At 40.3% G+C, this 14779-nt stretch overlaps 1 protein-coding gene across 1 annotated transcript in view; it reads left to right on the top strand.

Moving 5' to 3' along the window:
• Positions 1 to 1081: 1081 nt before the first annotated feature.
• PLEKHH2 (pleckstrin homology, MyTH4 and FERM domain containing H2) overlaps positions 1082 to 14779 on the top strand; it is a 57145-nt gene continuing 43447 nt past the window's right edge. The window contains exons 1-2 of the mRNA XM_074897105.1: positions 1082 to 1151; positions 5518 to 5647. Coding sequence (XP_074753206.1) covers positions 5525 to 5647 — 123 coding nt within the window. The 5' untranslated portion in view covers positions 1082 to 1151; positions 5518 to 5524. The remainder of the gene's footprint in view (positions 1152 to 5517; positions 5648 to 14779) is intronic.

The raw sequence follows: 14779 nt of genomic DNA, 5'->3' as shown, positions 1-14779 counted from the left end.
TAAAACATTTTGTCTCCCTAAATCATAAGCCAAACAAAATACAATCCCTCATCTCAGTCCAAATCAATGTGTGTATGAGGATCCCTGTACATGCCAGACAAGCGACATACTAATTTCTTCTTCCAGAGACATTTAATACTTCAGGCTGTTTTCTAGAAAAGACTGAGATGTACTCAGGGCTCTTTTCAGCCCAGGGGACGAGGAGGCTGCTGCAACATGTCTCACCACCACGTGCACCTGCCGCTTCACCCAACGCAAAGTGGACGCGACAGCTCTGCAAGCCCCATTCATCCCCTAATATCCCCACCATTGCCACGGGGACCGCACGGTTCCAACCCTTCGGTTTATACTTTGCAAATGACCTTCCACACAAAGTAGAATTTAAATTGCCGTAAACTCCAGTGTTGGAGCTTAACAAATTTCAGGACAAGTGAGTGCTTCTTCCTAAGGTAGTCTGCCCTTCAGACGTTCTACACAAGGCCAGGGAAAAAAACTCCTGACTCACAAAGGAACTTACAAGAGCGGGCTGGGGCAGGGGTACGGGCAGGGTACGGGCAGGCCGTCCCCGCCGCCGAGGGGAGCGGAGGGAGGCGGCGGCTGGCGTGCGGCCCGTCCTCTGCGGGACCACCCGGCTTCCCTCCGCCGGGGAGAGCCACCAGGCTCCCGCCAGCCTTCCCCGCACAGCCCCGGCCGTGCCGCGGCCCGGGACGGGGGCCCGACGGCTCCAGCCAGCCTCCGCCCGCGCCGCGACCGGGCGCTCCCTCCCCGGCCCGCCGTCGGGGCCGGAGCACGCGGCGGAGGCAGCGCCCGCCTGAAGGAGACGCGGCCGGGGGCAGCGGAGCCGGGACCCCGCCCCGCCGGCCGCCGAGGCCCGGCCGGCGCCGCCCGCCCGCGGCCCGGGAAGTGCCCCCCGGCGCCGAGCGGCTCCCCCCGCCGGCTCCCGCCGCCGCCGAGCCGCGCAGGCCCCGCCCGGGCGCCCCGCCGGGGGCGGCCCCCCGCTCCTCAGTGGCCGTCGCGGCCGTCGCTCAGGCGCCCGCGCCGCTGGCCGCGGGGATGGTGGGGCGGGCGCGAGGGGCGCGGGCAGCCGCGGCCGCGCAGCGCCCACAGCCCGGACGGCGCCCGGCCCGGCGCGGCGAGGCACGGCCGGCCAGGTTTGACCTCCCTTTCCTTGCCCCCTTCCCTCCCTTCCGAGCGGGGCCGCGCCGGGCGGGCGGGCGGCAGCGCCCGGGCCGGCCCCCGGCTCTTCCCCGGCGGGGCGGCCCCGGGGGCGCCGCCGCGGGGTGTCGCTCCCCGGCGGCCGGGCGGGGCGGCAGAGCGGGCGCGGTGCCCCCCGGGGGCTCCGTCGGGCGCCGGCGGAGGGTGCCGCTGCGTCGGGTCACGGCGGTGTGGTGGGGCACAGTGCCCCGGGGGTGCGCCGGGCCGTGTCCCCGCGGCAGGAGGGGACGAGCCGGAGGCGGCTTTAGGTCCCTCCAGGTCCGGGCTCGTCTCGTCGGGTTGGCAGTGCCGTAGCCGGATCCCCGCTATCTCCCCCCCAAAAAGGAGAGCGAGAACACCGCTTGCAAACCGACATGCAAGATTTAAGATGCTTTTGAAATACCTGCACCGTCAGCTTTCGAAATTCCACGTTAAAATTAAGCATTCGTACCTAGCGTGGTGTCACACTGTGACCTTTAAAAATGCTGTCGTCGGGAAGAGGATGTAAAATGATCTTCAGTGCTTTAACGCTGTTTGCTACACACATTTTGACGGGACTCTGCGGGTGAGCCTTTCCCGGGGAGGCCGAGCAGGCAATGGCTCGGCAACGAGCTGGGAGGGGGCAGCCTCTGGCTCCTGCAATCAGGGGGGCTGTCGGGGGTCTGCACCCAGTGCTGGAGTGGGGGAGCCCTGGCTAACGTGTTGCTGCATGGCAACAACCTCATCAATATCTAGGAAACAGCAGAAAAAACATTTGTAAGTCAGATTTTGAAGGAAATTTGAAATAGCTTAGGCTACAGTTTGTCTGAGCGCAGAATTAGGCAAAATGAGTCAACTGGAAAATAAAGTTACCAGTGTTTCAACATGAGTAAGGGCCCTGGCCAGCAACAAACCTGAGAATGACTTTCCTTGATTCCCAAACAGGTCCACTTTGTGTCTCATCATTTCCTTCCTCCAGTCCAACCTTTATGGCTCCAAAAATAATTGAAAGTACTGAGTTTGGGTAAATAGGGTAGAAGAAAGGGGCCGAAAATTTGAGAGGTGTGGTCCAAATGCATTTGAGCAGGTCAACATTTTAGGATGCTGGAGGGAACCCACCGTGTATTGCGCAAACCCACTCCTATTGAAACAGAAGGACTTAACAAAGCTTTCTCCAACAGAGAAAGGACGTACAGTACATATGGACAGAATACGAAGTGTTCAGTTAAACAGAGCATTTTGTTAAAAACAGAGGAAAACACTGACAGTGTGATAAGGAATATGTAAATTTCTTAACGTGCTTCAAAAAGCTAGAACATTGTTCCCTCCTTCCCCCTGAAATGTATTTTGATAATTTCCAAGCAGACAGCAAAGAAAAGGAAATTATATCAATCCCTTTGGGGAGAATGTGACATTCTGACTTCTTGAAGCCTATGAAGAGGTTTATAAACTTAAAAAATGAAAAAGACGAATTTAATCTTTCCAGACTTGTCAAACTTGTCTCAATTAATTTTTGATGACATAATTAGAACTTACCGCTTTAATGTGCGCCTTTTTAGTTTACTTTTCAAAAGATTTTATTTTTAAAGGCTGGGGGAAAACGAAGGGTTTTGCGGTGGGAACTGGAGCAGGAAGAAGGGGAGGACTCTGTGTAGGTTTGAGTGCTGATTCAGAGTACTCTATTAAGCCAAGAGAGATGAACTCATTTTTTTCCTCCCTTGGGGAATCAAACAAGAAACAGGAAGTCATTGATTCAAAGTAAGATCATTCACTCCGCAATTGTAAACAGTGTATTATGTGCCCGTAAATATTTCCAGAACCCATTGGCTTGTTGGAAAATATGAAGTAAATTATTATAATCTCTAACAAACATCCCACAATAAAAAGAGTTATTTTCAAACTTTTTATCTGTAATGTTTATACAGTGGAATATTAATTAGCTTGGACATTGAGAAACTACTTGGCTGGACGCATTGTTCAGTGCCAGAAATCCATCTACTCAAATGTTTTGTCTGTTGAAAGACAAACATTTTTAACTCCACCCAGTAATACTGCGCCCTACCAAAAAGCAAAAATTCTCCCACTACTTGATCCATTTGTGTTTTCACTAATACAAACAACAAAATATCCTGCTGTTAACCAGTTGTTGTCTGAGTTAATCTCTGTCTTATGTAGCTGTAATTAGTCAAAAAAGAAAAACATTATAAAAAGGCCTAAATAGTCTAATAAAAAATTGCCATTCCTCGTTACTTAGGAGGGCATAATCCAGGCTGTCCAAATCAATCTGCAGCTGAAACTTCTGCTTCCTCTGTAAAGTAGGAGAAGCTGGTGCTTGGAAGTGCCCCCTTCCCCCCTTGAATGTGGGGACTGCACAAGGAGAGGGGAGCAAGGATTAGGGACGATGAGCAACCTGATTCCCTGGCAGTCCAGGGGGTGTTCTGCCAAGCTTAAAAGAAGGTGAGAAATGGTAAAGGACACTGGTCACCAAAAACGCTTGCAGCTGAAATGATCGTGTGCTTAAAGCTTAGAATTCATGTGTTGTAGGATCAGCTCGGGAAGCTATGTTAATAACGTGCTTAAATCCCAGTGATACCATGAGGACTCCTGAGTGGTGGATTCCTGAATAGGGATGGTTGCAACCTCAGGTTTAACAGCTTGAGTCGTAGAGACAAGAGTCGTTGAGACAACAATGGAGCAGTTACCTTCAGACAAGTGATTGTGATGTTCCTCTACTTCCTTCTAACTTAAGATACAGAATGAAAAGAACAAAAAATTAGGGTATGTGAAAGGAAAGAAAGTTTTGTGACAGCTAGTTTTTCACCTGCTTAGCTATGACGAACTTGAGAGTAACTTGAGACATTGAAAGTTTAGAAGAGAATTAGAAAATATTAATGTATGGAGGAAAAGTTAAGGACTTTTGGAATCCTACCCATGACTTCACCTTTCTTGAGATGCTCTGCCTTTCCTTTTTTCTTACTGCTTTCAGGAACAGTCAAAAAGATAAATCCATAGGTCCTTCCCCTCTAGCTGATGAGAGTTTGGCGATGGAGTGGAACTGAAGCTGCCTCCTTCAACAGTGGGAGGAGGGAGGGTGCTTGAACCCAGGCCTGGGGAGTCATGGGGAGGGGGCTCTCAAAGATGTCACTTACTAATCCATGCTAACTGGATCAGGAGTTGCAGTACAGAGATCTATATTACACATGATTTTCCTGTGCCAGCCTCTTTCACCACACTGAAAACAGTTGCTACTTGACTTTCCTTGTCAGTGTCTCATTGTGACAAAGGTGACAACTATGCAGCATAACCTTATGACTGGTAATTTCTTGTTTGTTGTCATCTTCCAGCTGCCTTCCACCGAATGGTGTTTTTATGGCTGTTTCTTATATTGGAGATAAATTGAATACTTAGGGGGAATTCAAGCTTTATTTTTAAAGCCAAACCTACATGTTCAGAGCCCTGCAAAGGCCAGAGCCTTTGCTTGCAATAGAGGTTCTTGGGCTGAATGGTTACATTCAGCCATCCACTTACTCTATTAAGCTGTCTACAAATAGTTGGAATACAACAGAGCCCAGTCCATCTGCTTACACACAGATGATTTTCTTGGCTTCTCACTGAAACCATGATGAGCCAGCTCTCATCCTGAATAATTTTTCCAGCAGTGCTTGTCCAAAAGGGCACTGAGTTTAATTTCCAGAGGGTATGAGCAGTTAAATGTAGTTAAAAGCACAGATTTGAACCCAGAAGATGCGTGAATCAGGATGTCCTGAGACTGGCAACAGCTAATGTAAGGGTGTCGTTTTTCATGTGGAGGACCCATCAGGGACCGTTTGTTCACCTGCTTTACATTTGGAACCATAAAGGCAATTTGATTAAGCATTCAAAACAGTTTTTAAAGAGCCATCTGCCAAACATTAAACTTGCATAAAACCAAATTTGCTACCAACTCACAGGTAGTTACACCTATATAAGGCATTTTCTTAGCAAAAGCTCAGTTCTCTACAAGCCTCTCCTATCTAAGAAAAGATATATACAGTAACTGAAGAATAAAATGCGTGATGTGTCTTTGCTTGTCAAGGAAAATATATTGCAGGACCAGAATAATTGAAGAAATTAAATTATGGTAAACTTAAATGTTGTCAACACAGATTTCAAAAATCTCCCTATTTTGATAAGGGCCTTTGTGGACTAATGTACTTTACTAAGTTTCACGAAACTGTACATGTACAAAATTTGGGGGCATTCTTGAGATTTATATAAAATAAGTTAGAATCTATGTTTTAAAGAAGTCAGACATTAAATACAGACTCAATTTGACGTGGGGATTTATTCCTTTTCTTTTTCCAGCATAAATATGGCTGAACTTCCAGAGCCAGAAGGTACTGTAAACTGGAAGGAAAGATGTTTAACTCTGGAGTCACAGTTGATGAAATTTCGTCTCCAGGCAAGCAAGATCAGAGAATTGTTAGCAGAAAAGGTAGGTCTCATGGTATGAATTTTAATGCTGTATAAATTATTTTATTTGATGATAGGGGCTGATCACATATCATGGCTTGAGATTACAAGTACTTTTTTTTTTTTTTTTTCCCCAAGAGGGAAAAAAAGGCATTGTAAAACAAAATATATGGAAAACAGTTATGTTTTAATGCTATGAAAGAATTTCACACATTAGATTTGCCAGCAAGAAGTGATCATTTTCAAATAAGAACACACTGGCAGCTCTCCTGCAGAGAAAAATATGTATCCAGTAATCACTTTTACAAGATTGAAGTTAATATCTAACACATTTTTTTAAGTATTTAAGGTCTGATTTAAGACACAGAAATCATTGGGGAGAAAATCCAGAAGTATTATTTTCCCCACTACTCCTTACCAAATTCTGTAATTTACCAGATTTGTTTTTCATGTAATAAGATATCTCCAACTATGGCTTATCATATTTGAAATATATAAAAAAACAGCATTATATTTACCTGGCAACACTTTCAGGAACAAGGAAATTAGAAGAGTACAAGGGACAAAACATTCTAGACAATTTCGGGGACTCTGTTATCATTAATATTGACTTCAGTGAATTTCTAGTTAAAAGGTTATTTTGTTGAAACTACTCTGTTCTTCCTAGAGCTAAATTTTCCATCAATTACTCCTCCCAAAAAGAAGACTAAAATTCAGATCCTTTTATACTACGTTAGAGTGACAATACTTTTATTTTATACATTTATGTTAATGCTTCTTTTTTGTGAACTTATCCAATATCCCTTTGAAGCTATAAATACATTTGACATCCACATTTAGCCCTCCTTAAATCATTTCCATTTTATTATATTTTGGTGGAGCAAATGATATTCAAGCAGGAAAACCATCTAATTTTGTATTTATGAAGAAACATAGGTGATGTACACTGTTATGTGCTCCATTCCTCTGACAGCTAAATTAATCATCAAGTATGTTTTCATGGAGATATCTATCTTAATTCTAGAATTTTACTTAAAGTCCTTCAGATTTCTATGTTTCTATGTTTCATTTGTTAGTTTATTGACCAGTCACTGAATTTTGTAAGTATTTCCTTGTAAGTCTTTCAAGTCAGAAAGCTTTTTTTTTATCCTGAACAAAATACCATAAAAAAACTTGGTTGCTTCACTGCTGAATGCCCATAACCAAATGTCTGTGATTACACTGAACAGCATACGCCCTAGACAAATCTTTGCAGACCTGCACTGGTCATTGTGGAAAGTAACAAATCACCTACTATTTTTATTGTTGAGCCAGTTTTTTAATTCATGGACAGACATTCCCTCCTACTCTGTGGCTGTTTCTTTCCTTTAAACGCTTTCCAAGATCCAAATAATTATATAAACCAGATCTCCCCTATCTGCAGCCTTGGTGATCCCCTCCAAGAACTTCAATAGTTTTGTGAGCCAACACACCTCTTTATAAGGGCCAATTTGACTCTTCCCTCATCTATCATACTTACCCACATGCCCCCTAGTTCTGCTCTTGTAGTTTCCAATTTGCTTACTACAGACATCAGACTTACAGATCAATAGTTGGTTCAACTGTATCATCCAGTTCTTGACTGAATATTGTTTGGCAATTTGTTACTACGCATTTTATCGGTTCGTGCCCTTGTCTCTTCTCTGTAGGTATAAAACCTCAATTTGAGATTGAAAAAAATGGAATAAAGAAATCTAGTATTTTCTGGTTTAGACTTTTTTCATTAAGTATGTATTTTTTTATTAAAGTGAACATGAAAATTTACAGCAATGTAAGATCATGAGTTCCTCCGGATTTGTACTTCAAATATCTCTGCTTTCGCATGACTAAAAATATTGCTGTTAGAAAGCAGCGTAGTTGAAAACGCCTAATTTGGTTACCCAATTGCAATCCTGAAATTCTTCTGCATTGCAAACCCTCATTGAACAGGTACTGCAGAAACTCAGTTTTGAAAGTGCAACCAGGTGTATAAATGCCATCCATTGACATTTCATTTAAAAATTAAAAAAAAAAAAGAAAAACTACTTGTGTCCTGCATTCCAGTTAGCAAGACCCACAGATGAGTTAATAACTCATCATCACCAGTCTTGGAGGAGAACATCCATCAAATAGTATAATACTGTCTGCTGTAACACTCAAATTACTGGATGCTTACGTAGTTGAGGCTGTTAGCTGCCATATATCTCTCCTGTCTCTTTACCCCATTTGTATCACTACTGTTCGGGATGGAAGGCAAGTGGCTAAACACTGGACATGACTTTTCTAGGGACTTTCCAGCAGCCATAACTACCATGTTTTATGCAGCTGTTGCTGATTATTGGTTTGGCAACCAAAAAGTTGAGATTCATAAACAGCACTTCACAAAATTATCTGGGTTAAAAAAAATAGTAGTTTGAATGCTTTCTGTTTGACTTTTCACTTTGCTCAGTTTGCATTTACAGGCTCTTAAGTGCTAGAAATGTCCTCTTAAATTAATAGAAATATATGCATAATCATATAGTTTCAGAAGTCGACATTAAAAAAAAAAAACAGAATAAGAGGGATAAAATCACAAATCTTCAGCACTGTGCGTGAAACAAAACATTCAAAGGAAAATTACTTACTCTCTCTCATCTGTGAAAAACGTGACGCCAAAATAGATTAAAAAATCTTAAGAACTTGTCATGTTACTGCCTGCCTTAGCTTTCTCAGAAACTTTAGAAAAAGTGTTTATAGGAGGTAAAGAAGAAATGTTTTCTGTTGAAGACCATGGGTCCAACAAGTATTCAGTTGGGACAACTCTCCAGAGCAGAGCAGTAGCAGACTTCATGAAGAATGATTCTTCTCCTCATTTTTGTCACTTCAACTTTTTGAGATTAATCTTTCATTCATAGACTGGAATTCAGTTGGGACATGCATCAAAGACTGGTCAGAGCTCAACAAAATTAAACCATATTCACCTGCAGATTTATCAGTCTTTCACAATTCAGAATCAGTTTTCAAAATAGGCACTAAAGTCTTAGCTATATTTTGGTTTCATTTGTAACAATTCAGTGGTTATTTTCCACAGTTTTATTTTTAAAATTACAAAGTATACAAACAATTCTCAGTATTTGTAAAGGGAAAGATACACTTGCACTAGTTTGAGATTAAACTGCATGGAATTTTTACCTGAAAATGTATTTGGGAAGTAGCAAAGTGAATAATGAAGACCTGATTGGCCAATACTTGATGGGCATCCTGATACTAATGATGAGAGGAGAATACAGCTGATATCAGTCTTTATAGGTACTTTCTAGATTTGTTACCTGTTACAGAATGAAACAAATTTGCAAAGCATGCAAATAGTTCTCACTCTCAGTTTGATTAGCACAGGCCTTTATTCATGGTTTTGTTTACAATCATGTCTGTGCTATGAAATGTGTACTAAAACATTGAACAATAGCACCAGACAGCGTTCTACTTCAAAATAGCAACAGAAATTACAGTACTGTGGTGTGACAGATATAAAACCCTCATGGGTATTAAACTATGTAATTGTTGCAGAAAACAGAGAGAGAGTGATGCTGTGACAAAACAGGTGGTCTCTACAGGAAGGTGAGAGAAATGAATTTGTGGTAATTCTCCAGTGTTCCTCCTCTGCATGTATTAGAGAGATACCTCATCAAGACAGAAAAAGGAGTTTACATCCTTTTACACTGTGTGTATGACTTGTCAGAAACTGCCATGGGGTTTTTACTCTTCTATTCATTCTATAACTTAGTCTAAAACCAGATTTGAATATGGGTTTCCTTGAATCTATACTTTTTCAATATTTGTGTCTGTGACCTATGTGCTTCTGTAGATTTATCCCAGCAGTGGATTAATTGAGATACTTCTCTTATACACTGGAAATCAAATACCTTTGCAAAATTGTTTTATCGAATAGTGGCCCTGCAAATATATGAATGATCAACATGGGAGTCTTCCGTATATTCTTCTAATAAATGTGTTCTAACTTAAAAAACCCAAATTATTTACAGGGTTCTGTAAGTCCAGCGAATGCTCATCCTTGAGCCTCAGTGGCTGAGGAGTTTGAGAAATTTGCATTTTAAGTTTGTTTCAGCAGTATGGCTACCAGAGCTTAAATTTTGTAGTGAACTTGGGGAGAAGAGAGAGGAGCAAAGGAATATACAATGTTTTCAGACAACTAATTGATTCACTGTTGTTTATTTGTTTGGGTTTTTTATTTGTTTTCATTTTGCCAAGTAAAGAGTCTATGTTTATAAATGTAACATGCAAAGAAAGAGACCTTGTTGGGAGTTTCAAGCAGAAGCTGCTGCTTAAGTGGGAGAGGTCTCTACAGGAATTTAAGGAATGATGTAGAAAGTATCCCTAGCATGCCAAATTTAGGATGGCTGTGGAACTGAGTTTTAAGTAGAAGCATTTATATTAATGCAGCTTGAGTCTTAAACATATGAAGAGTTTACTAAAAAAACCTTCACTGAATAAAAGATTACAGTATTCTACTGCAAGTTTAGCTCCTAACTGGCATTTCATGTCCTTCTTTTCACAGTAAGTACATTTTTCACCTAAAATATGTCTGCAACATCAGGTATAAAGTTAATGTTTTTCCTATCACTAAAAAATCATTTTAGTAGAAGAACTACATAGCTGTGTTAAATTTCCTCTTGGGCAGTCTCCACTGAATTTCTTTTTCATCACACCCCGTAAGGACTGAATATGGCACTGTCCCAAATGTTGCATTATGGGCTGTCCAGTAATACTCAGCATCCACATATATGTCTCCAAGTTTGTTTTCTTCAGTGCTGAGGGTTATTATTTTATGCTTTGAATGATTTTCAACAAATATAAATGATGAAGGGAGAGGATTCTTTTCATATATATATATTGATTTGTTTGCTCTTAACCTTCCATTTGGATATTCTCTGTTTACATGCTGAGCTGGCAACCGAGTGTGTACATGACAAATGCAATCATATTTATACTTTCTGTACAGATTATGAAAACTGAATGATGACTGATTTTTAGACCAAATACTATTTCCAATATATTCAAAAGCATAACGCATTCCTGACTTAGTCTTACAACCCAAAAGTTAAATTCATGTCACACTGAATTTGTATTCATTTTGCAGGTGTATTTATGGTATGTCATTGGACATTTCAGAACGAAGCAGATGCAGTGTGTTTTGTTATCTGTGGCATGACAATTTCCAGATTAATGTTTTCAGAGGAAAAGTCCACAACACATCTGACTTGTGCAGTGATTGCCAGTATGCAAATTGTAAAAAAGCACAATGAGTATTTCCATTTGCATTCAAAGCCTTACGAAGGGTGAAGTAAAAAGAAGCAAAATGGTGTAGTACCAAAATTATTAAAATGAAGGTTATTTTTTGGTATTTCAGTTGCTCTTAAAAACTTGTGTCATGGAAAATAATTCAGATGCAATTAGAATGATACAAACAGGAGAAAACAATGAGAGTTAAAGAATATAGAAGTTAAAAGTTTATATGGTTAGAGTCTTAGGTTTGTTTACACCTTTTAAATACCTTTTTAACACCTTTAATACACCTTTTTCCCTGTAAATTTATCCTTTGTCTAAAAGTTTATGCCATGCCTTTTTATAAAAGGGGGACATTTTTTTGTTTCACTGGTTTTGTATGTCTTAAACCTACATTCTTTCTAGGGAGGGTGAAGATGGAAAAAAAACAAACAAAAAAGAGACAACTCGGGAAGCAATAAATTAGCTGTTCTTGGAGAGGTCAGGCTAGGTGATGGCATGAAAGAGCACAGCCCTTGCTGTGAGGCCAGAGGATGAGTATCTTCCCTCCAGTGGTACGGAGATGAGGCTGCATCCATGCTATTCCAGCCCACCTGAGATGGGTAAGCGAATGAAAGTTGTTGAAGCTGTGATAGTGGGCAGACACCTGTGCAGGCCCTTAGCCAATCTTTTATTTGTTTAGCATGTCACCTGTAGGAGCTACAAGATGTTTTTTCTCTATTTTTCATGGAGGAAACTCTTTTTGCACTTAGAAATTATGCATTTAATTTTCACTCCCTCAGAGTGAAAACTTCAGACTTTAAATATCTGTTGTCATGTCTTCAAACTACATTATGCTGCCTTACATATATTTCTGGAATCTCTTGCTCTTTTATCCTCTGTGTTTCCTAGGTGTCCTATACACTTCAATTTCATGAATAAATTCAGTTTCAGTCAAGTTTTCAATTTATTAAACTTCAGCAGTGAGTGGTACCTTTGATTCTTAAGCCATCACCTATCAGTCAGCAGCATGGAAAAAAGGCCTCCTATTTCAGATGTTCATGTTGTGGCTTTAATCAGAACTCATAGTTCACTGAGGCAGAAGTAGCAGAATTTCCACAATTGTAGTACAATGATCAAAACAAAACAAAGCAGGCAGCTGCCTTTTAACACAGATGAACAACCAGTTGTTGATACATTTCTCTTTTCATTGTAAGCACTGTATGAGACTTAAATTTCCTTGCCTGCCAAAGTGTTTTGATATATTCTTCCATTTTGCTAAACAGTATCTTCACTTCTTTGAAGATTTTGAATGTTATGACAATGTCTGTTTGTGCTGGAGTGGTGGTCTACATGCTTTGTATGTGATTGTGTCTCTGCAGTTTATCAAGACAAGATCTGAGTTGGAAAAGACGACATCCGGAAAGTGAACGTTCCTAGTATTTTACCAGGCTTAGGAAAGTCCTATGACTGACATTGAGAAAAGCTCAATTATTCAGCCAACATTACATGCTGCTTATTTGCCCTTCACTACAATGCCTCTCCAAATCCCACTGCTGAATTTACCTTTTTAAAGTCTGTATATTTACAGGCATCTGTCCTAGACTACTAAATCTGCAACACTTGCCTCCCTGGGCTTTTCTGTTCTATATTTTTACTGTATATAATTTCCAGAAGAAATAATTAATTTTACTACAGTGAACTCAGCTGAAATGTGAACAATTGTTTTTTCATATGTACTTTTCATCCATTTAACAAGCACTAGGAAAAGCTTTTGAGCTAAATAATTATTCTTAAAATCATGTTTAAATATTGAAAAGAACTTGAAAGACATAAAACTCAGTGGTAAAACTGGTCTCATGTCATGGAGAGTGATGAAAATTTTGAGCCTGGAAACTGAGCAGATGGAGACTGATAATTTTTGTAGGTTTCATTTTGTCCCAAGGAAAGGATTTTGTGCTAAACATAGTTCATACGAATGAGGTGAAGCACTGAAAAGGAGAGTTAAGAGAGACTTGCAGTTAAGAAGTGCCTTTTGTCTAACTAGGAGAACAGTGCCAGAAGTTGCTGTACTTCGAAGTGGACAGGATTGTGATTCTGCACAAGACTGTAGAACTACTAGCCATCTTCAGAAGCAGCAGGAGTGTATGTATGTGTATGTTTGTATACATACATACATACATACATATATATAAAGTTGTCATCAAAGACCCAAATTGCTTTTACACTCCATATTTCTGACCACAGTTGAGGCAGAGAAAAGAGATAATCCCTGTTGTGAACAGCCTAAACAGAGAGAGATAAAAAGAGAGCAAGGTGGTTAGATGGCAAATTTGCAGAGGGATAGTTGACACTGCTTTGTTCATGAGAAGAGTTGTAGCCTTTTACCGTTTAATTGGTATTAAAAATGGAGGAGATGAGAGAAGGAAGAAATGGGAGTGCACTGAGAAGCGGCAGCTTGCAAGCTGCCAGGTTGCGAGCACTAAACTGAGTCTTGCAGTAGTCATAACCTAGGTGAGCATTCAGGTGGGATTTGAAGGAAGAATAAGGCCATAGCTTTGGGGATTTAAGCCAGATAACTAATTCTTTTATCTAAAGATATTTTTTTCATGTAGGAAATAATAGCAAACAGTAAACGTCCATATACTACGAACCAGTAAAATAGTGAAGAAGATTGACCATGCTTGATCTGTGAGTAGCTTAAGGAACACTTGAGCCCCATTAAGACTTAGCCTTCAGCATTAGTTCTTTTGGGGAGAACTGTCACAAAGAGGAATTGAGTTCAGAAAGCAGTTCTTCATTCTGATGACTAAATCCACACTGCTGAGAAATATTTTTACAGATTTCATCTTGTTCTAGGGAAAAGCTTTTGTGCCAAAGTATTCAATTTCATTTTTTACTGAAGGCATATTTAGTTTTATAAATATAGGTAGGTCTGAAGTATCATTTCCTAGATACATGAGACAAGATGGATTTCTATTAATTAGTTAAAATTCAAAGCTTTTCTAGAAAAGATTAAGTCTTTCTAATTATTGTGTTGCCTTTGGGATAAAAAAAAATCATCCAGTAAAGAACAAAGTATATCTTACCCAAGGCATGTGCTAATTCCTTCTTTACAAATTATCTTCTTGTTTATTTTTACTGTCAAATATTAGTATGTTGATTTTACATCTTGATTCTTTAGGTGTTTTGTCTATGTGGCTTAACTGGTCAGGTCATATTTTAAAGCTTGTTGTAGTTTATAAGGATTTAGCACTGTCCTTATATATAGAAGAGAAATTAGGTGTCAAGACAGGGAATAATGTCTGAAAATACGGATGGAACATACCCAGTCAGCTTTTTAATATATGAGTTACAAAAGTAGGAGGAGTATTACTGTGTTTTCCTAAGCTAAACCACCAGAAGAGAGACCTTTTTGTAAAAGGAGTAAGTCATGCTTCTAAAACTGTTCTACCACTGCTTTTAACTAAAAAATGTATGCAAGGCTTTATACATGTATAGATTGGGCATACCATATTTTAAAACATGAAAACTGGTAGTAGTCAAAGCCACTGACAAACAGATGATTTGCTTTTAAGCAGTATAGGCTCTTTTCTTAAGGAAATGCAGAAATTTGTTGAAATACTTGGGTTTAAACATAGGAATATAGAACCAAAAGGGGAAATCTTGGTCACATGCCATGTTCTGGAATACCTGGCATGCATATTCTTCATACCATTTGTAAACTTACCAAGCACCACATAAAAAGTCAGATCTTTTGCCTTTATAGCTTCTTTTAGAAGGCAGTTCCAAAATCTGTTTTAGTCAATATGGAAAATGAGGGTCTTCTAATTTCCAGCCTATGTTTATTAATCACCTGTTTATATCTGTTTGC

The sequence above is a fragment of the Athene noctua genome, chromosome 1, assembly GCF_965140245.1.
Source record: "Athene noctua chromosome 1, bAthNoc1.hap1.1, whole genome shotgun sequence".
Taxonomy (NCBI): Eukaryota; Metazoa; Chordata; class Aves; order Strigiformes; family Strigidae; genus Athene; species Athene noctua.
The sequence above is the reverse complement of the archived record's forward strand: the minus strand, read 5'-3'. Positions and strand labels throughout refer to the sequence as shown.